This window comes from Diadema setosum, chromosome 7 (assembly GCF_964275005.1).
Source record: "Diadema setosum chromosome 7, eeDiaSeto1, whole genome shotgun sequence".
Lineage (NCBI taxonomy): Eukaryota > Metazoa > Echinodermata > Echinoidea > Diadematoida > Diadematidae > Diadema > Diadema setosum.
The window spans coordinates 38,987,210-39,008,901 of NC_092691.1; the positions used below are offsets into that span (position 1 = coordinate 38,987,210).

General features: G+C 37.0%; 1 protein-coding gene across 1 annotated transcript in view; it reads right to left on the reverse strand.

Moving 5' to 3' along the window:
• Positions 1-4,391: 4,391 nt before the first annotated feature.
• LOC140231228 (sushi, von Willebrand factor type A, EGF and pentraxin domain-containing protein 1-like) overlaps positions 4,392-21,692 on the reverse strand; it is an 83,119-nt gene continuing 65,818 nt past the window's right edge. The window contains exons 34-36 of the mRNA XM_072311374.1: positions 10,002-10,134; positions 7,721-7,925; positions 4,392-4,989 (exon numbers count right to left, since the gene is read on the reverse strand). Of these exons, the coding sequence (XP_072167475.1) occupies positions 4,835-4,989; positions 7,721-7,925; positions 10,002-10,134 (493 nt within the window). The 3' untranslated portion in view covers positions 4,392-4,834. The remainder of the gene's footprint in view (positions 4,990-7,720; positions 7,926-10,001; positions 10,135-21,692) is intronic.

The following is a 21,692-nucleotide window of genomic DNA, read 5'->3' on the forward strand; positions in this document are numbered from 1 at the left end:
ATTATGTTCCTAGGTTACTAACTGCCCACATAACATGGAAATATAATACATCGTTACAAGTGACTAAGGCATAAGAGTTTGATCGTAAAATAATCTAAGTGTCATTTTGTAACAGTTTGAAGTGTAAGTGATGATTGACTTGTAACCTAGCAAGGATATTCTAAAAGTTCTGATTGAAAATATCTCACAATTTCTTACCTTTTTCTCTTTTTTTTAGCACTTTGCATCGCATATTTCTCAGCTCAGCAAGAACGGAGTAAACTCATTTTTTTTTTTTTTGGGGGGGGGGATCAAACTTTTTACAGCTGCAACACATACACACACACACACACACACACGCACGCACACACACACACGCACAAAATGTTTAATGTGACCGTGCATCTCAAAACCAACAAAAAGTCGTAGCCCTTGATTTTACGTGAGGACTCAAAAAAGTTGAAATGGGTCAACCTAGTCAATCTTGAGTTTTTCAGATTTTCTGAAAGAGCTATTCTTCTTCTACGTTATTTCTTTAGTTTGGGATCATAACATGAATGGGAAAGTGTGTTTTAAGCAGTTTTCTACAACCCCTTTTGGTGGAAGAGTTGAATGATCAGGTATATCTTAGAGGGCCTATTCATTTCTTAAAATCCTTCGCACTCTCTTCACTTTCAAATCTCATAGCTTTTGTAAGGAGAATGCTACTGCTTTGGAAGTTGGCATTAATCATGGACAGAACGTGTTAATAGAACATGCTCAATTTCAGCTTAATCTGATAATCCCTGCATTGTTGTTGCTCCTGTGGTTACATTCTGTGTTTTGTCCCTTTCATCACACAACTAGCACGGCTTGGTAAAGATTAAGCACTTGAATAGAACCTGTACTTCAGAACCTCTTTTCTCAGTTCACACTTTTCCAGAGTGTGTACTTTCTTTCCAGTATTTAGATAGGTTAGGGGAGTCCATATGAATTGAGTTATACATCATTTTAAAGCTTATTAGAGTCAGCTCTTTTAGAATCTGCCCTTAACTAAAAATCCATGTCTGGCGACTTTTTGTTGGTTTTGTGATGCAGGGTCACAAATGTGATACATATATATATACATAACTGACATCAAAGGACTTAACCACAACATGGCGGGGCGGTGCAAGGACAGTAAATCTATTGACAGCACCCAACACCAGCCACGTCTATATGTGCAAGATTTGCTGTCAATATATATACAAAACGTATATATATATATATATATATATATATATATATATATATACATCTATTTACACATTACATTCTTCTAAAACTTGATTTTGAGTTGTTCTTGTCACTACATTTGTCACCTACATGTACGTATAATTCATGACAATTGAACTCATCTACTCCAGCATACACAGGCGAACTCTATTCCACTCGTATTTTCCTCGTATTTGAAATTTGCTGCATAGCTTATGCGCGTAAAATTTCCTATTAAGAGTGTCACTTGTCCTAAGGTGTCACCTGGCTATTAATCTAACACTCTTCGTGTGTCCTACTTTACTAAAAATGAAAAAGAAAAAAAAAAGAATGAGTCTGAACGGCAAGACGGTTACTGCCATCTTTCAATAATATTCATAGCCTTTTATCCTTTTTCCAACACTTCCTAAATCAAGTAAAATTTCTTGGTGAACGTATGAAACGGGACAAACCTTGTATCTATCACACAGAATCTCACACATGTGCAAATGCATATACTGAAATACACAATTCTACTATACATTTCCGACATTAGACTTTGCACAGCCTACGCAGTTTTATGATAAAACACAGTATAATGAACCGACAAAACCTTGTTGTATTGATTAGTTGAGATTATGTATTTTCAAACATATACAAGGACAAAATCATGTGACAGACATTGCATATCAAAGGTCTGCGTGAATCAGCAAATACAAGCAAAGTTTGTATTCATTCTTGAATAAATATATACACTGCAATATCTTTTTTTTTTTCAGTTTTTCTTTCACACAAAGGAAATCTTTTCCACGCCGGTAAACATGGTAGGACAAGGTAGCATCATTCCAAGGACAAATAACAGTTATCACATTTATGAATAAATAGATAACCACTGCGATACACCATCTTGGGCCTGTTTCATAAAACTTTGAAGCTGTGAAAAAAAAAAAAAAACCTCTGGTTAAAATCAACCCGATGTTTTCTCAGGTAAAATGTTCTATGCAATAAGCAACTGGATTTCTAATAGAGCATATGTATTAGCAAACAAGTTACAGATCAACAATAAATAAACAAAAGACAATCAAAATAAATGCAATCAATTGAACAAAGTATTTGGTGACTTATATTAAAATTGACAGATTTATTCATTTTCTTCATCTAAGGTTATCGTCGAGGAGGACTATTGGATCATTTGATACAATAGTCCAATGTGCTCTTATTGTACAATGAGGGATGAGTACTGTCTTTATGAGTGTATTTTTAGTATTCATCATTATCATTTGTTACCTTTAGTTGCTGACGAATCTACTAAAAGCCAATGAGATGGTTGGAAATTAATGCGGAGACCGGCAAGTGTTCTGATTATATCAAACGTAGTGATTCTGTGTAGGGTTATACAACCGAATAACATACACAATTCGAATGAATACCGACTCCAATCTCAAACAGCCAACTAAGATCGGAGCCTTGATCATAAGCACTTGGAAGGGTATTATAAGATAAACCTGGTTTTGCCTTTTTTGTCATGGAATCAAGAAAATATAACTACACTGAACGAAAGCGAAAGTGTCTTGAGTTCATAAGGGTCGCAGGGTTTAATTCTCTTGTCTGTTACACTTATGGCGTCATCAAGAGGATTCATGCGTTATAGGAAGATTCATGCCTTACTCAATATAAAATATCCTCGTAATTGATAAACATGGTGATAAAAACTGGTTCGAAATATGTCCAGTGCTGTCTTTCTGCTGCTTATCGCAAAAGTTATGAAGTTGCAAACGAATTTGCAGTGTCTCAGACTTCATTGGTTCGTATTCGTTCTGCTTCTAAAATCAAGTAAAAATGAATTACATGGGTGTGACAAATTGAAACAAAACATAACCAAATGACAAAGGAGCAATATAAAAGTGCAGTTTATAGTTCCTGCATAACAAAATCATTGTAAAACTTGGCATATAAATACAGATGATTCAACAAGGAAGCAGGAAACCGTCAGCATAAGCATAGCTTGACTAGGCTGATGGCCTCATAGGGAATGTGGCCGTGGGGGGGGGGGGGGGCATTTTTATGAAGCATTTGTCTGACAAGTTGTCGGACAAATTGGGCTCTAAGCCAATCAGATGCAAGGATTTCAATAGCTTGTAACAGTTTGTCAAAAAACTATCCGACCAAAATGATTCATGAAATGCCCCCCCCCCCCCCCCCGGTTGTTTGCCTCTCACGAAAGGCAGTTTTTTTTTTTTTTTTTTTTTTTTTTATTACAATAGCATGTTTTTCTCAAGTTATTGAACGCAAATCGGAAAACGAATAGCTGCTGAAAAAGGTAAATACACATCTTTGGCTTAGCCATTAACGCGCAGTGAATATTGTTTTAAGTTAGGATTGGAATCCCCTAAAATACACACAGAATATTGGCAATATATCTGTTTGTTTTTTTTTTGTTTGGAAGAGCAAAACTCTCGTTTGCCGAAAGAGACTGTGTACACGAGCGTATACATTACAATGCATTGCTATTAACATTGTAGATGTATGTATGTCGATATAAAATGCAAGCAATAAAACACTTTAAATCATTCCGAACAACCATATATTTCTTGAATACAAACAACAGTTTTAATGATAAACACACCGATCAACAAAATCACACACCGCCATTAGGGAGATTACATAATGTATGTATCACTGTTTGCTCATGATAATATCAAAGCACATACTCTGGCGATTAAAAAAAAATCCTTTCCATAATCACTTCATTACAATCCTTATGATTTCATTATTCTCGTCTTTATCGATCATTCTTCGTAAAGTTAAGCATTTCAATAAAAAAGGACAAAAATCTACGTACGTCTTTTATATTTGATATCCTCTGTGCAATTACTCAGAGTGTAATCGCATGGATGTTGCTTTTATATTTGAGATCTTGAGAAACGAAGCAGGTAGCTTTTTCACGGATAGTTACAAAACTTAATAGAATGATAATAACGTTTCTGTTTGTTTCAAGTACGGATTGGTATAATTCTAGGGTCTGCGTATAAAAAAGTACAACCTTCTACATACAATGAACCGACAATATTGATCATGGTCACGCAGAGATTCTCTTTTTTTCTGGTAGAAAAAAAGTGTCAGGAAACCAATGCTGATTATGTGTGCGGCTCTGAGTACAAAAACAAGTTAGTAAAAACAATGCGTGATTCATTGGGGCGATGATAACTGCAGGTCAACATTGGTCAATGGCAAAACTGACAGTTTAACCGTTTAGCTTATTTGGAATTGTAAAGTCTGAAAATTATCCGGAGGTCTCCTTTGATGACCGGGTTAAAGACACATCTTGATACAAATGCTACTTAAGAGTGAATTCCGCATGCCCTCTATGACTTATTAACATTATTCTCGAGAGGGTGTTGTTAAACTTCATGAATGTGAATTACATACGTACGTTGGCCATTAGAAATAAACGCAACTTCATTGCCAGCCATGACACAAGGTGATATAGAAGATCTGTACATAATTCTGCTCAGATTCCGAAATGTCATTCAAGTTATACTGTATAATTATGAAGATAGGAGAGCGGTTATACCGACATTACCATGGCGAGAAAAATGATTACTTCCGACGGAAACACATCTTCCGGGTTGCAGGGACTTCCCTATCCGCACGTGTTTAGCTGTTGGTATTTAACCTCTCTACGTAGCCGCCTCTTATAGTGTTTAACCACAGCAAGTAGGATGACGGAGAAGACACCGATGATAACTCCCAAGCCGATCACCGAATTCATCCATGCTGTGTCCTGCTCGTCTTCACCTGTGGTTATGACAGCAAAGGTACGATATCATCATGTTCTTGGTTCGTTTGTTTTTTGTTTTTTTTTTTTTGTTTTTTCGCAATGCATCACTTGTCTGCATGCAAAGTTTTCTGTTAAAGGTCGTGTTTACCTTTGGGAGCAGTGATTTAAAAAAAAAATTGAAGATATCACTTTTGATGCATAATCACTGTATGCGTAGGTCAGTTGTATCACAAAACATCGTACGATATATATATATATTTTTTTTTTTTTTTTGCAATAAAGCGTAAATATAAGGAGATATCATTATTTTCTCATTAATTATAACTGTAGACGGTTTAGTCTGGATTGTTTTTTTATTGTAACTATTTTTCACATTTTGTATATTAACAATACTTAACATCGATTATACTGCTTCAAATATTTACATTGGATGTTTCCATCCCTAACTCACATTTTAGAACTATTTTGAAGCAATGATGCTGGTTTTTTGTTCAATCTGCAAATGCCAAATTATGCCTTTGAAGAGACAAGGGTATATGTCCTCACGAGTTCGTGTTTCTACCAACGTATTTTACTGATTTAAGTATGCTTTCATCATTTTGATAGATATGAAAATACTATTCCGTTTGGAAATGAATAGGATATGGTGTCTGCACGGATACTTGGGCACTCAATTGTCTTAACAAGCGAGAAATGTGATAATATGGAAGGATGCACCTCTTAGCCGTTGTTTGATACAAATGAAAAAGAAATCACCGAAAGGAACCAACAATCCCACCACCTCTACTGTCCACCATAGTGTCTCTAAATTAACACACTGGCCCCCCTTGTTCATGACGTATAAAACTTTGGTAACTTTACAACAATACATGTACTGGTAACTGCAATCGAAGATAACATCCGTAGTAATGAGCATTTTTTTTCCATAGCCAATCGAAAACAAGAAATCACTGATTGTTACCATTCACTGCAGGCCTAATTTTCAAATTATCATAGTTTGATTCAACGTTTACCTGAATTTCTTATGTATATGACAAAAAATTTGATAAAGTTTTGCAGTAATCAATATGATTGGGGAGAGGGGCAAAAGCTTCATAAAAAAACAAACAAAATGCTAATCTGAAAAGTCGCAATGTCAGACCTTCCAAGCTGCATATTAGCAACAGCCTAAATGTATTCAAAATTAGATAAATCTTTATTTGAGAAGTCTCCCATTCTAAGATTGAAGTTTGTCCCACATCACACACACACACACACATCATGATGAGCACCATGTCACCCTGATAATTTCTCTCTCTATCTCTCTATCTTGGGTATGTGCTTCGTGACAATTTTTTTAAAATATGTACATATATAATGAAAACGATCGATCAAAAAAGTCAGACAAAATTAGAGGTGCAATCCAGTTATATGATTTACCTCTGTCTTTTGATCTTTGCCCAGTAATTCTTCCTATCTGTTCTGTGTTCGATATTTTGATTTTTGTATTCTTTTTGTATTAAATCGTCATTGTACACTTAAAATTCCACTGATCTTAAATACCACGTTTTATCGTAATGTATGATGATGTTTTAAAAATCTTAAAATCTACATTTATGCTTGCATAATGCAATGTATCAATTCTCGCTATCGCCAACGACGTAAAAAGTACCCGAATGTTGATTTAAGCGTCATTTACGGTGCATTATGGGATAGTCCGGTAGCAAAGTCACTTCAGTTCGTACGCGCGTGATACGAGACTAATGCTATTTACACACACAATCGACTGTATTCTACGTGTACTTCCGGTTTTCTCGACTTGAATTACAGCTTTAATATGATTTGAAAATACGACTATTGGTTGTTGCCGCGAAGCTGCCATGTGTTGTTCGCACGACAATAAATGAAAAAATCTGCAGAAATAGGACCCTTACTGGCATGTGAGATGTGACGTGGCCGCGTGGGTGAAGTTTGCGGGTGACTCCACAGCGCAGTACGTACGACTTACTAGTAGTGGTAGTATTATAGTAGCACTAGGTAATGGTAGGCCTAGTGCCTACGTACATTGTACGTACTTACTTGGAAGAAATTGCTTCGGAGACAGGATAAGTTCGAGATCACTGTTCGTTCCCGATTGTGTTCGCGACATTTCGACAGAGAACAAATAAAAAAAAAAGATGGGCATTCCATGACGATATACTGTATATCCAGGTGGGTGAATATTTTCCAGCATATTTTCAGCGTATGCAGAGATGACTGATCTGTGATGTGCACATCGATCGCATGATCAAGCAGTACGCTACTGTAGCAGTACCGGTATGTGTTAGCTTATGCGCTGCGTGCAGTGGTGCATGCTAATGCAAGGCCGGCCGCCGGCGGGGACTAACAGTGTACGAGTATGACAGGCCTGGCCACTCGCTGGCTCGGGCGGTACAGCGGCCTACTGTACTAGTATCCGTGGTCGGCACTGCGCTATAAGTAAAGTAAGGGTACGCGACGCGCACGCTAGCGTTGTGCAAATTATGCCCCGCGCCGGAAGTGCCCTTGCTACCAAGTGCACTAAATCTTGACGAAAAAGCCACATCCGGGTACCTTTTACGTCATTGGCGATAGCGAGAATTGATGTCAAGATTTCAGATTAGCTGAAAGACAGTCTTAATATAACCGCTATTATTATTATTATTATTATTATTATTATTATCAGTATTATTATTATTATTATCCTTAAAATGAGGATCTTTGAGGAGTGGGCAGAATCAGAACATTTACCAAAGTGCGGCACAGCGACCGCTGATCCAAAACGAATCGGACCGGCATGCTTCCACTCCAGCTTGAGGTTTGACGACCTCGCGACGCGAGAATTGTAACGAAGAGCCACGTTTCTTCTCTTTCTACCACTGGTGCTGCAGGCTTGGCAGAAATCTTCATCTATTGACGTGTCGTGGCAGACGATGACCGCACAGTGAATCCACACCTAGCAAAGAACAACAGCGATTGTCATGATTGTGATAGAGGCGTTTTCTAATAAACACAGTTATGACAAAACGAAACATCATGTTCTTTTTTGTTTGTTTTTTATTCAATGACGATTGTGAAGGTGGTCGTCTACCCTTTGTTCGACTTTGATAAGGTTTGGAAAATTTGTAAATAAAAAAAAACAACTAAAAGGGTGGAAATTTCATCGAGATTTAAGATTATTACATGTAGATACCACACATGTACACTCAAAGCACAACAATTGATTGATATGATGACGTCATCTCTCTCTACTCTCTAACTGGTTTGCAGAGGTATTACATAATTACGTTTTGAATGACAATGTATCAACCATGATTCCCTCCATTGCTAATTTTAGAATTGATACTTTTGTTTTTCCAAAAGCAAATGACGGACAAGGCGAAATCAGTAGCATGATTATCATACAGTCTATGAATTTATGTTTGAATAGGTAAACTTGGACCGTTAGGGAAAATTTACATGCATGGTCTGATATGTAGGCCCTGCATGTTAAAGAAATAAATGATGTACTTGTAAATTCAATAACTCTCATTAATTTTCATTCATTAATTTCATTTAATCACGGTACCAACATCAGTCACGGCTGTTTTTCAGTTAGTCCGTGCATATCTCATATCTGTGTCTATGTCTGCTTTTGATGAAACTTGTTTTGATGAAACATTCCCTTCATTTGATTTGAATTGAATTTGCGTGATTCTATTCTAGCCAAGATGAACGAAGAGTGACCTTTCACTCTTCATCATTATTTATTATGTACAAGAGTACGACATCCTATAACGGTTTAATTTCCAAGTGTGAAGTCTCAAGTCATTATTTGCTGATTATAACGGGAGGCAAGAATATCTGGTTCATAGCGCTTCAATCAGCATAGTATGCTCTTCAATTTGGATCTCACTTATTTTTCATTAATTAGAGAACTTTAATCAGGGGAAATAATGGGGATCTTGTGTTCTGCAATTTGGTTACATTTTAATGAGGTATGTTATTGTTTATCAGAATAAAGATAGTTTACGTACACAATGTAAACGAAACAATATAATTTCATGACAAACAATCTTGAACAAATAACTATCATGTTCAATATTTGGTGATCGGTAAGATTACAGTACAATGTGGAAGAGACTTACATACAAGCTTTACAAGTATGGAATTAGGTAAAGTTAGAAAAGATATGTTAAGTACAGATGCTATTTTATATGAAACCTGAGGATGCGCGTGTATGTATGTATATATATATATATATATATATATATATATATATATATATATATATATAGTATATATAATGATACACAGTAATAAAGAGTAATTCCAAGAAACAAATGTAAAGTGACGAAAATAACATTTTGCATTGACTTTTCAAGATTTTTATAGTAACAATCCATCAACGTTATACAACATGACAGGCGAATTAGAGCTGTGAGTTGTTGTTTGTTTGTTTGTGTGTGTTTTTTTTTTTTGTGTGCCCACACTGTGATGCACCAATGGAATCTTCTCGGCACTTACAAAGGTTATGGAATTGTAAAGCTGTATTATCTAAGTAGGCTGGCTGCAGCCACGGCGACGAGTCTTCGCCATATCCAAAACAAACAATTGAATAAACAAAACAAAACAAAATCAAACCCCCTCTAAAGACATGAGCTTTTAATTTTCTAGTAATCAAAAAAGAAAGCACATCTAGGCTTAGCCCATGAAGATTTACCTTAGTAAAAATTCATAACATTCTGAAACAGTTTGATGTAAACAATTTGATAAATTTGTGTTGCAGTCAGTGGGAAACTTGGAAGGCGTAGTCGTCACTTTAATTTTTCGTACTCAAACTTTACTTGCCTTTCCAAGTTTTTTTTTTTCATCTTTTCACAGTGCCTCATTTCAAAAACTCTTTATGAGTACAGCTAAGAGACATTATTTCAAAATGTCATCGACAACGTGTACAAACAACTTGCCTACGGTAATGTGAGAGTTAAAGACGATATGTCGCTAATAATCGAGACGACTTTACAGTCACTATGTGGTTTAAGTGTTAGCGTACCTGCTTATCTACGTCACTGACGAAGCGGAAGGAGTTCAACTTGAAGTAAACGTTGACGTCAGTTGACCCATCCATGTCTGAAGCGTCCTGCTCACTTTTTTCTGTAAACTCAAAGGTGTCATCAACGGAACAGCTACGAATAAAGAAGGGACGAAATAACCATTATATCGAGTCTGGCCTAAGCGACAAGGCAGTAAGTGGATTTTTTTTTTTTCATAACCATGGCTGTTATTAAGATAGTACCAATGCTGATGGCAAGAATAAAAACTTTAATTTCATAAGGATACGTAATGAGAAACATTTTTATGACAGTGTACGGTTATAATCATGTAATGTACTGAAGGTTATATGAGACGTGAGGGAGGCATGCAGTGGCACAATTAAACAGTAGCAATGACACAGTGAAACCACGGATTATCTAAAATAATATAAATATATATATACCGGGTGTCCCGAAAAAAGCGGAACGGTGGATTTTCAGTACCTTGCGGTCTAAAAGTTATATATCTTTTGACATTATTAGAAAGAGCATCTTCCGCAGAAGACTATGATACCAAAATCATTAAATTTGGTCCAGGACTTTTAATTCTACGCCAATTTCTGAAAATGCAGTCATTGTCAAATTTCGCCGGATTTTTGCGACTTATGAGATAATAATTTGAGTGCGACACGCGATCCATACGGTGAATATTGTGTAAGCTCGGTGATCCATGTCAACAAAAGATACAACTTTCACATTGGGCACGGACCAGGAAAAAAAAAAAACCAGTGTGTGTGTGTGTGTGTGTGTGTGCGCGCTCCCAATATGAAAGCGTTATCTTTTGTTGACATGGATCAACGAGCTTACACAATTCACAGTATGGAAAGCGTGTCGCACCCAAATTATTATCTCATAAGTCTCAAAAAATTGAAAATGACTGCATTTACAGAAATTGGCGTAGAATAAAAAGTGCTCAACCAAATTTAATGATTTTGGTATCGTGGTCTTCTGCGGGAGATGCTCTTTCTAGTGATGTCAAAAAATGTATCACTTTTAGAACGCAAGGTACCGAAAATCCACCGTTCCGCTTTTTTTGGGACACCCGGTATATATATATATATATATATATATATATATATATATATAATACACAGTCAAACTTGCCTTAGTGGCCACCTGTCTATAGCGACCACCTGTCTACAGCGGCCACTGAAAAATCCCCCGAAAGAAATGCCCTATTACAGACCCAAGCCGATAATTCAGCATGTTTTTTCTGCTTTGTATCCGTGCGGGCAACGTTCGGTGATCGCCATCGCGGCATTCATCCCTCATTCAGTCATAATAATGCACTTGTGTTAAGCTTTCTTCACGACAATACACATACTATACTGTGTAACAATTTCATATACACGGCATGGTTAAACATGCATGAAACACACGGTGTGTGCATACGTACACACATACATGTACATGTACATGTACATCTAAGGATGGTCTTACAACGATGATACTACATGTAAGCAATGCACACAAAGTTGGATTACCTGTCTATAACGGCCATTTTTTCCGTCTCCCTTGGGTGGCCGCTATAGACAGGTTTGACTCTCTCTCTCTTTTCTCTCTCTCTCTCTCTCTCTCTCTCTCTCTATATATATATATATATATATATATATATATATAATTACAAACACATATTTGAACATAATTTTATACATTTTTAATTCAAATTTTGATTTCAGTTGATTTATCGACTATTGTTTAATCAAGGGAATATGCATTTCTGTTTGGTAACAAGTCACACATGTAATTATTGTCAATAAAAATGCACAGAATCACAAAGAATTCGAAATAAATGTGTAGAAAGTGAAGCGATACTTTTATCACAGAGAAGGGCTACTGAATGTAACCCTCGTGGAGAATTGCCTAACTTTCATTCATTCATTCATTCATTCATTCATTCATTCATTCATTCATTCATTCATTTCATTCATTCAACTTAACTATAATTATTCAAATTCATGAAATTCTTCCGTCGAGATGTTTTCATTGCAACTGGTTGACAAATTGCACTACATCGACGTAATTATACACTGCACTGATCCGTGTTTTAGTAGTAACCATGATAAAAAATCATGGGCGAACATACTCGAGCAGGATTCGAAGCTACAACCTCCTGATCTTCGGACAGGCGTCATTTCCACTAGACCACCGAGCTTCCGCCCGACAGCGAGTGTTGGTTCTAATCCTTATAGCATGCAGCGGGTACTGCGTAATTAGTCAAATTCAAGAAATTCTTCCGTCGAGATGTTTTCATTGCAATTGATTGACAAATTGCCCTACATGATGAAGATTCCTGTAACACGAAGGATGTCGGGGAATCTACATTGGAGTCTGACAAAAGCCAAAAATTTCAGCGGCTGCCAATGATTAACTGCGTAATAAAACTAGTAATTCATGATTTTATTATAATATAGGTTTTCCCGGTCAATTTCATACTTTTGCCATTCAAATTCATTAATGTGCATTCAAATTCACACAGCGCAAGCACGCGAAAATATTCGGGCAATCAAATTCAGAATCCGAGCGGTCAATTTCATATATGGGCGTTCTATTTCGTTTTCGTCAAATCAAATTCACGATCAGGCGTTCAATTTCCAAATGCGAGCACCTACTTTCCTACTCGTGCATTCAAATTCACGCGATAGTCATCTGATAGTCCCGATGAGCTTGTTTGGAGCGTTCAATTTCATTTTTCGGCGTGCAAGTTCCTACTTCGGGAAATCAATTTAACGAGAAAAATGAAGTAGACTTTTTAAGAAAGGAAAAATGGTCAACAAAACCAATGAATGCTTGCATACAGTGTAATTATTATTGTTTACATATTCTATATTATTCTCTGTTCATATAACCTTTGTTTTACATCTCAATAAATTTCAAATTGTAAGGTCCAATCAGCTGTGCATCCAAACAACACAACAACAATCTAGTCACATTTCTTGATGATACTGCATGCTGACAACGCCCCAACACTAACCACAAGACAATTCATCAATTTAAAGACAAACTGACACGCAATGATCTTACATAGTCCCGCAAAAGTAAACCAATAAGATAGCAATACACAGTGAACAAGACGTAAAGTTTTTAATGTTCATCTATCAGTTTCAGTCGAAATTGTGTTTTTTTTTCCTCGAAGGTGTTAACCAACACTCCGTATCAAGCTCGTCTGTAGGCCTATAAAGTGCCTAATTTTTGTTTGTTTGTTTCATTTTCCATCTAAGAAGATGATGGCTGGATAACCAATATTCAGCTGCAAATAGCTGGTCTTCCATATGGGGTCCAGTTGGATGCAAACCTTAAACATCCTGCTCTTTGCGATGAATGAATGATGTTGGATCTTTTTTAATGTATGAGTTGTAACTCTCTCACACATTAGACCTCCATTTTATGTCCAATCCGAGGGACATGTATACCTGTATATTCCTATTCGCTAGGGCCCCAGTCACATAATGCTCTGCGTCCGGAGTTACGTTTTTCATTTTTCCTGCGGACTCTCGCGGATCCCTTGCCGTCACAAGAATTTTTTATTTAAAAAAAATACGGGAAAAATGCAGGCCATACGGACAGATACGATCAGATGCGGACACCTGCGTCTACTTGCGGATAATCTTACGAATTGACACCTTATTTGTTTTTTCGACTTGCGTAAACTTCCAAATACTTCTGAATACTGCGGGGAGTTACGGATAGTTACAGATTGTTGTGAATAACCATGGACAATGTGGTTTTCTCTGACGATCCCTGCTCAGTTAGTGTATTATGACGACAAGGTTATCACATATCGGACTGTCTTATAACTAGGGAAAAGCTGAAATTATGTCACGTACAACTTGTGAAGACTTCGCATTACTTTATTTTTTTTTTACAGCAATAGAAGAAAAATGAAATTTTGAATTCTAAGTTTGAATTGATTTTGAGCAACTCAAATATGAATGTACTGTACGTCATCAATGTCCAGTATATATGGCATAATCATACCAGAAATAAAATATAATATAGATCGATAAGTTAAACAATAGAGTAGGAAAAATCAAATTGCAGTCATGGAGTAGAAAAAAAAAACAACTTTGATTTAGCTGTAATTGTGTATCGATAGTCATGACTTACTGGGTTATGTTACGGAGACTGATGTAATAAAGTTACCGTAATGCTTGATAAGTTTCCAGATAATAATGATTTAAAAAAAAGCATCTAGACGTCGAATAGAACACCCCTCCATTTCCAAAATAAAAAACCAAAATGTAATACACATGCAATGTAGTATAAAGTGGTTGAGACTTTATAGAAATACAGTCGTTCTCATTTTATATAGTTAATCGCTGCCCCACATCGTCCCCGGCCAGTAAAGTAAATGAAATGATGTAATCCCATTTCTTATACCCAAAATATTGACCTTTTTCGAATAACATACATTCAGAGAGTGCAAGGAAAATAAGTTCAGCACCAAGGGTCAACAATGTCATCTGTAAGTTGCCACATAAAATGACCATTTGCGGGAGAAATTTCATAGCTCGACCATGCATCGGTTCTACCACTCCACCGCTCCGACTGTGGTGCAGAATTCCTTCAGATACAATTCGCTGCAGCTTATACCCACACGGGTGGTGTAGTTTACCATGAGTCTCTATTCCCATGGGAGAGGAAAATGGAAAACGCCAAAGGACGCACTTGTCCGCATCATTCGTAACTGCCCGTAAATGTCCGTAAGCGGTCGTAAGTGCTGTGATACGTTAACTTGCGGTTAATTTCGGATACTCACGGTGGACGGTAATAAACGCAAATGGACGGGAGGTAAACTTATTTGCGGATGGTCTGCGTCTAAGCTACGGATCGTTACGTTCAGTTACGGATAGTTGCGTTTAGTTACGGTTGCTTGCGTAAGTCTGCATCCGTTGAGTCCCTCTGCGAAATTGTGAACATTTCAAAATTTCGCAGGCTTGGCCCCGTCATTTTGCGTTTTTTTTACCGATTAGTTACGGACAGTTACGTCTACATACGACCCAGCGGATGCCTGCGTCTACGCTGCGTCCCCCTGCGTCCACTTATCCGTATCTATCCGCGGCGGACATGATCCATCGTAAGGCACGATGTGACTGGGGCATAAGCGCGAGTCCAAAATTGTCAATGAACAGGTGGACCTCTACTGCAAAATAGATAATCATCATAAATCCCAATATATTCAAAGCCAAATGAAAAACACACGCATACACGGCCCCAAACTAACTAAATTCAGGACTTCTTTGAAATTGAATGCAGTTATTTGGAACATGGTTGCCTATTCACGAATTTGAATGGCCGACGAGATTCCGTTACCAGCTTGACATGAATTTGAATGCTCATGGATGAAATGCGTGCTCCTCTCTTTATGCCCCAGTCACATAATGCTCTGCGTCCGGCGTGACGTCCTAAAAAGTCATTTTTTTTTTTCTGCGGACTCCCGCGGATCCTTTGCCGTCACTAGAAAATTTATTCAAAACATACCGGGAAAAATGCGGGCGATACCGACAAATACGACCAGATGCGAATATTTGCGTCCACTTGCGGATATTCTTACGAATTGGCACATAATAGTTCTGAACACTTGCGGAGAGTTGCGGATATTTTCGGATAGTTACGGATAGTTACAGATTGTTATAAATAATTATGGACAGTATTGTTTTCTGTGACGATCCCTGCTAAGTCAGTGTATTATGACAGCAAGGTTATCACATATTGGACTGTCTTACATTGTACACTGGCATGACGGGGGAAAACTGAAATTGAATTACGTACAAGTTGTGAAATTCGTAATCCTTTAATTTGCTTTACAGTGATAAAAGATGTATGAAATTTTGAACTTGAGGTTTAAATTTTATTTGTGCAACTCAAATATGAATAAACTTCATAAATGTAAAGAATGCATAACATAATTATACCACAAATATAATACAATATAGATCGATAAGTTAAACATTAGAGTAAGAAAATTATTATTCACAGTCATGGAATAGACAAACTGTGGTTACATTGTCGTTGTGCAGCGATATTCATGACTTACTGGGTTATGTTAAGGAGATTTCTATAATAGAACAATGCTAAATTTCCAGAGAAAAAAAGACATCAAGACTTTCAAACACCCCTCCCACACCCAAGTACAATATACAAAAAATGTAATACACGTTCCATGGAGCGTAAAGTGGGTAAGACTATAGAGAAATACTAAATTCGTTCTCAGTTTTCAAGTTGATTTATTTCACTTCCAACAAACAAAATGATTAGAAATACAATGAAACACTCGAATACACAGATGTCAGGAAATCAGTACCACAATGCGATGAACAGAATAACATTGTAAAAGAGATACAGGTAAATTATCAACAAAAATACAAATAACTGTTACGTCACTGTTGTGAATGCGTAAACAATATTGCTGGAAATGGAGGGGACTGCTAAAAAGCAGGGCTTGTAGAATGCAGTCCCCTCATACAGAAAAAATCAAATTGCAAAAAAAAAAAAACAACAACAACAACACTTTTCCTAAACGGTAGTAAAAAAAAAGACAGACAGAGTAATACACACATACATGCACACATACCAATGCACATTATAACAAACACAAAGCGGCTGTCTTATAAGGAAAGATTGATGAGAGGATAGGAAGATAGTAAGGAAGGTAGGAAGTCCGAGGTGGAAAGGGGGCGGGGGAGGAGAGGGAAATGGTGGGTCATAACCAGGGCACTGCAGACACAGAAGCACGGGCTCGCTGATAAACAAAGAGTAGTGAGGTTACCGACGCAACAACGATTTTGAAAATCAAAAGTAAAAAAAAAAGAATGAATTATTTTGCTGCATACAAAGTTTTTAGATAATTCTTTAACTTTAAAGAAAATGTATTAAAACTTACAGCTTCTTTTATATCATTGTCAAGAGAATTCCAGAATTTTGGTCCAGAAAAGGAGAATAAAGATTTTGCAAAAACCGTCCTAGTCAAAGGCAAATGATATTCATGATAACATTCATGATAACATTATCGGCTCAGAGTACATTTATATACACAGGCCCTAGATTCTGGAATTCATTAAGTTGCGAAATGAAAAATTCTCCTTCTTTGTATTCTTTTAAGCGGAAGTTGAAATTCTTTCTGTTAAATCCTCTCTGATGTTTCGTTTTTATTAACCAAGTCCCAATAATCACAGGGTTCTAATCCAACCATCAATCAGTGAATCTCTGAATTTATTATAATGAAATAGCCATCATAATCTCTGCACGGCTGTATGCAGCCACCAGCTGTTTGAAGCACCTCTTCAATTCTCTCTTTCGTTTTCTTGATCAGCGTGTGGGCATTCTCCTTCTTCCTTCCTTCCTTCCTCCCATTTTTCCATCTATTCTGTCTAGTCGTGTCATGTTGCTGTGTGTCTCCTATTTTATTCCGTCTTGTCTTAGATTATACTTGTGCTACGCATATGCAAATAAGTATTTCATTAGATTTTTCTTGAGTGGATCACAATCTACAAACTTGCTTTTTAGTGGACCTCTCTGTTCTTTTTGTTTCCAACTGAAACATGACCTTGTATTATTTTGCAAGTATACATGCATATATAGGTAACTTTATTATTGTATCAGTTGATATCATTTGCAAGTTGTATGTATACGATTGTGACATGATTCCTAATTTATACTGTGTTATGGTCTGTTGGAAAAAGGAGAAGAATGGAATAAAATGAAATGAAATGGAATGAAATGATATTCATGGGATTGACGGGTTGGATATGCATGAACAGTTTCATTCTTTAAGAACATGGAATCAAACACAAGGGGAGAGAATGATTAGTGAGTTTATACATGAATTGTCCTAATTGCAAACGACAAAAGTCAAAAATTTTCAAAATATCATTTTCGTGAAATAAATTATTAGTATGACTTCTCCACGATTCGTGACAAATGATACGAAGAGCTTTCTTCTGTAATAATAATATTCTGTCTGTATAAGTAGAAAAAGTGTTTCCCCACGGGAGTATACCATAGTTTAAGTAAGGTAGTATCAAAGTAGAATGTTACAAGAATATAAAAAGTAAATTTTTGGAAAGATAAAATGTAACTTTGTTTATAATACCTATATTCCTTGAAATAACAAGACATGCAGAATCAATATGCAAACCCCAGGTAAGTTTATTATCCAGAATCAAACCTAGAAATTTGATGGAAGAGACTTCTTCTATGTCTGTGTCTTCAAGGAAAGCATTTCTCGGTAAATTTTCCGGCGAATTACTGAACAACATGCATATTTTTTTTATTGCAGTTTTTTGCAAATTTATTGACAGTTTGTTCGCTCTTATCCAATGGAATAACTTCGTCAATTCACCGTTTAAAGTATCAATAATCGATCAGAATCAGAATCAGATAAAACACACTATTGTCATCCGCAAATAATAAGAAAGAGAGGCTGTTTGAAGAATTTGACATATCATTGAGATAGAGAATTTTGACATATCATTCACATAGAGAATTTTATATAGTTATCGCTGTCACACACCTTTCCCGGTCAGAAAAGTGAATGAAATGCTGTCACCCCATCCCCTACCCAAAATATTGCCTTTTCGAAAACAATATACATTAAAAGAGTGCAAGAAAAAAAAGTTTAGCACCAAGGGTCAACCGATGTCATGAGTATTTTGGTGCCACCTAAAATGACCATTTATTTTTGTGGGAGAAATGTCATAATTTGACCATGCGGTTCTGCCTCTCCACTGTTCCGACTGTGTTGTAGCATTCCTTCAGGTAAATGCGCTGCAGCTTGGCAACACGAGTTGTGTGGCTTCCCACGAGTCTCTGTGTTCCCATGAGAGTGGAAAACGGAAAACGTCGAAGGACGTAATTGTCCGCAGCATCCGTAACTGTCCGCAAATATCCGTAAGCGGACGAAAGTGTTGAGATACGTTAACTTGCGGTTACTTTCGGATACTTACTGTGGACGTAAACGAACGCGAACGGACGGGAGGTAAAATTTCTTGCGGATGGTCTGCGTCCAGGCTACGGATAGTTACGTTCAGTTACGGATAATTACGTTTGGTTACTGTTACTTGCGTAAGTCTGCATCCGTAGAATCCCTCTGCGAAATTTTGAACATTTCAAAATTTCGCAGGCTTGGCGCCGTCATTGTACGTTTCTTTACGGATGAATTACGGTCAGATACGTCTACATACGTCCCTGCGGATGCCTGCGTCCACGCTGCGTCCCCCTGCGTTCACTCATCCGTATCTATCCGCGGCGGACGTAACCCATCGCAAAGCACTGTGTGACTGGGGCATAAGCCCCAGTCACATAATGCTCTGCGTTTGGCGTTACGTCCAAAAAAAGTCATTTTTTCCGCGGATCCCCGCGGATCCTTTGCCGTCACCAGAAATTTGTACAAAACATGCGGGCAACAAATGCGGGCGATACGGACAGATACTACCAGATGCCAATACTTGCGTCCACTTGCGGATATTCTTACGAATTGGCACATAATAGTTCTGAACACTTGCGGAGAGTTGCGGATATTTTCGGATAGTTACGGATAATTCCAGATTGTTATGAATAATTATGGACAATTTAGTTTTCTCTTACGATCCCTGCTAAGTCAGTGTATTATGACAGCAAGGTTATCACATTTTGGACTGTCTTACATTGTACACTGGGGAAAACCGGTGAAATTGAATTACGTACAAGTTGTGAAAAAAAATCGTAAACCTTTAATTTGCTTTACAATGATAAAATATGTAAGAAATTTTGAACTTGAAGTTTGAATTTTATTTGTGCAACTCAAATATGAATAAACGTCATAAATGTAAAGAATATGTGACCGTGCATCACAAAACGAACAAAAAGTCGCACACACTGATTTTGGGTGAGGACTGAAAATAGGTGAAATGGGTCAACCGAGCCGATCTTGACTAGGCTACCCTGGGTAGATAAGGCTTTATTATTATTATTAGTATTATCATTATTATTATTATTATCATCATCATCATCATCATCATCATTATTATCATTGTCATTATTATTATTAATGTTATCATTATTATTATTATTATCATCATCATTATTATCATCATTATTATCAATTTCAGTTTCATCTGATAATCCCCTCATTGTTGTTACTCCGGTGGTTTCCATCCTGTTTTTTTTTGTCCCATTCATCGCACAACCAGCACGGCTTGATGCGCTTGAATAGACACTGTACTTCACAGCCTCTTTTCTCAGTTTACACTTTTTCTGAGTGTGTGCATTCTTTCCAATATTTAGATAGGTTAAGAGAGTCCATTTGATTTAAGTAATACATCATTTTAAAGCTTAAAGCCTGCTCTTTCAGAATATGTCTCAACTGAAATTTCATGTGTGGCGACTATTTGTGTGTTTTTTGGTGCAGGGTCACATAATTATAACATCACTATACCACAAATTAAATACAATATAGATCGAAAAGTTAAACATTAGAGTGAGAAAATATTACTTGTAGTCATGGAATAGACAAACTGTGGTTACGCTGTCGTTGTTCAGCGATATTCATGACTTACTGGATTATGTTAAGGAGATATTTATGATAAAGCAGTGCTTATTAAACTTACAGGAAAAAAAGACATCAAAACTTTCAAACACCCCTCCCACACCCAAGTACAATATCAAGTCATCTCTTGAAGTAATGTATTTTCTGTTTGAATTTCTTGTATGCATGTCATTTTGTAATGCGCAGTAGAGTATATTATTGTAGTAGCTGCGCAATATAAATGTCCTTTATTATTATTGTTATTATTATTATTATTATTATTATTATTATTATTATTATTATCGTCATCATCATCATTATTGTTATTATAAAAAAAATGTAATACACATTTGATGGAGCGTAAAGTGGATAAGACTATAGAAAAATACTAAATTCGATCTCATTTTATGTAGTTGCCCCTGTCCAACACCTTCCCCGGCCAGAAAAGTGAATAAAATGCTGTCACCCCATCCCCTATCCAAAATATTGCTTTTTTCGAAAAATATACTTTCGAAGAGTACAAGAAAAAAAGTTCAGCACCAAGAGTCAACCGATGTCATGATTATACATGGTAAATGGGTGCCACTTAAAATGACCATTAATTGTGGGAGAAATTTCATAATTTGACCATGCAGTTCTGCCTCTCCACCGCTCCGACTGTGTTGTAGCATTCCTTCAGGTAAAGGCGCTGCAGCTTGGCAACAGGAGTAGTGTGCCTTCCCACGAGTCTCTGTGTTCCCATGCGAGTGGAAAACGGAAAACGTCGAAGGACGTAATTGTCCGCAGCATCAGTTGGTAGCTGTCCGTAAATATCCGTAAGCGGACGAAACTGTTGTGATACGTTAACCTGCGGTAAATTTCGGAAACTTACGGTGGACGTAAGCGAACGCAAACGGACCGGAGGTAATTTTTTTTTGCGGATGGTCTGCGTCCAAGCCACGGATAGTTACGTTCAGTTACGGATAGTTACGTTTGGTTGTGGTTACTTGCGTCCGTGGCGTCCCTCTGCGAAATTTTGAACATTTCAAAATTTCGCAGGTTTGGCGACGTCATTTTGCGTTTCTTTACGGATGAGTTACGGACAGTTACGTCTACATAGGCCTACGTCCCTGCGGATGCCTGCGTCCACGCTGCGTCCCCCTGCGTC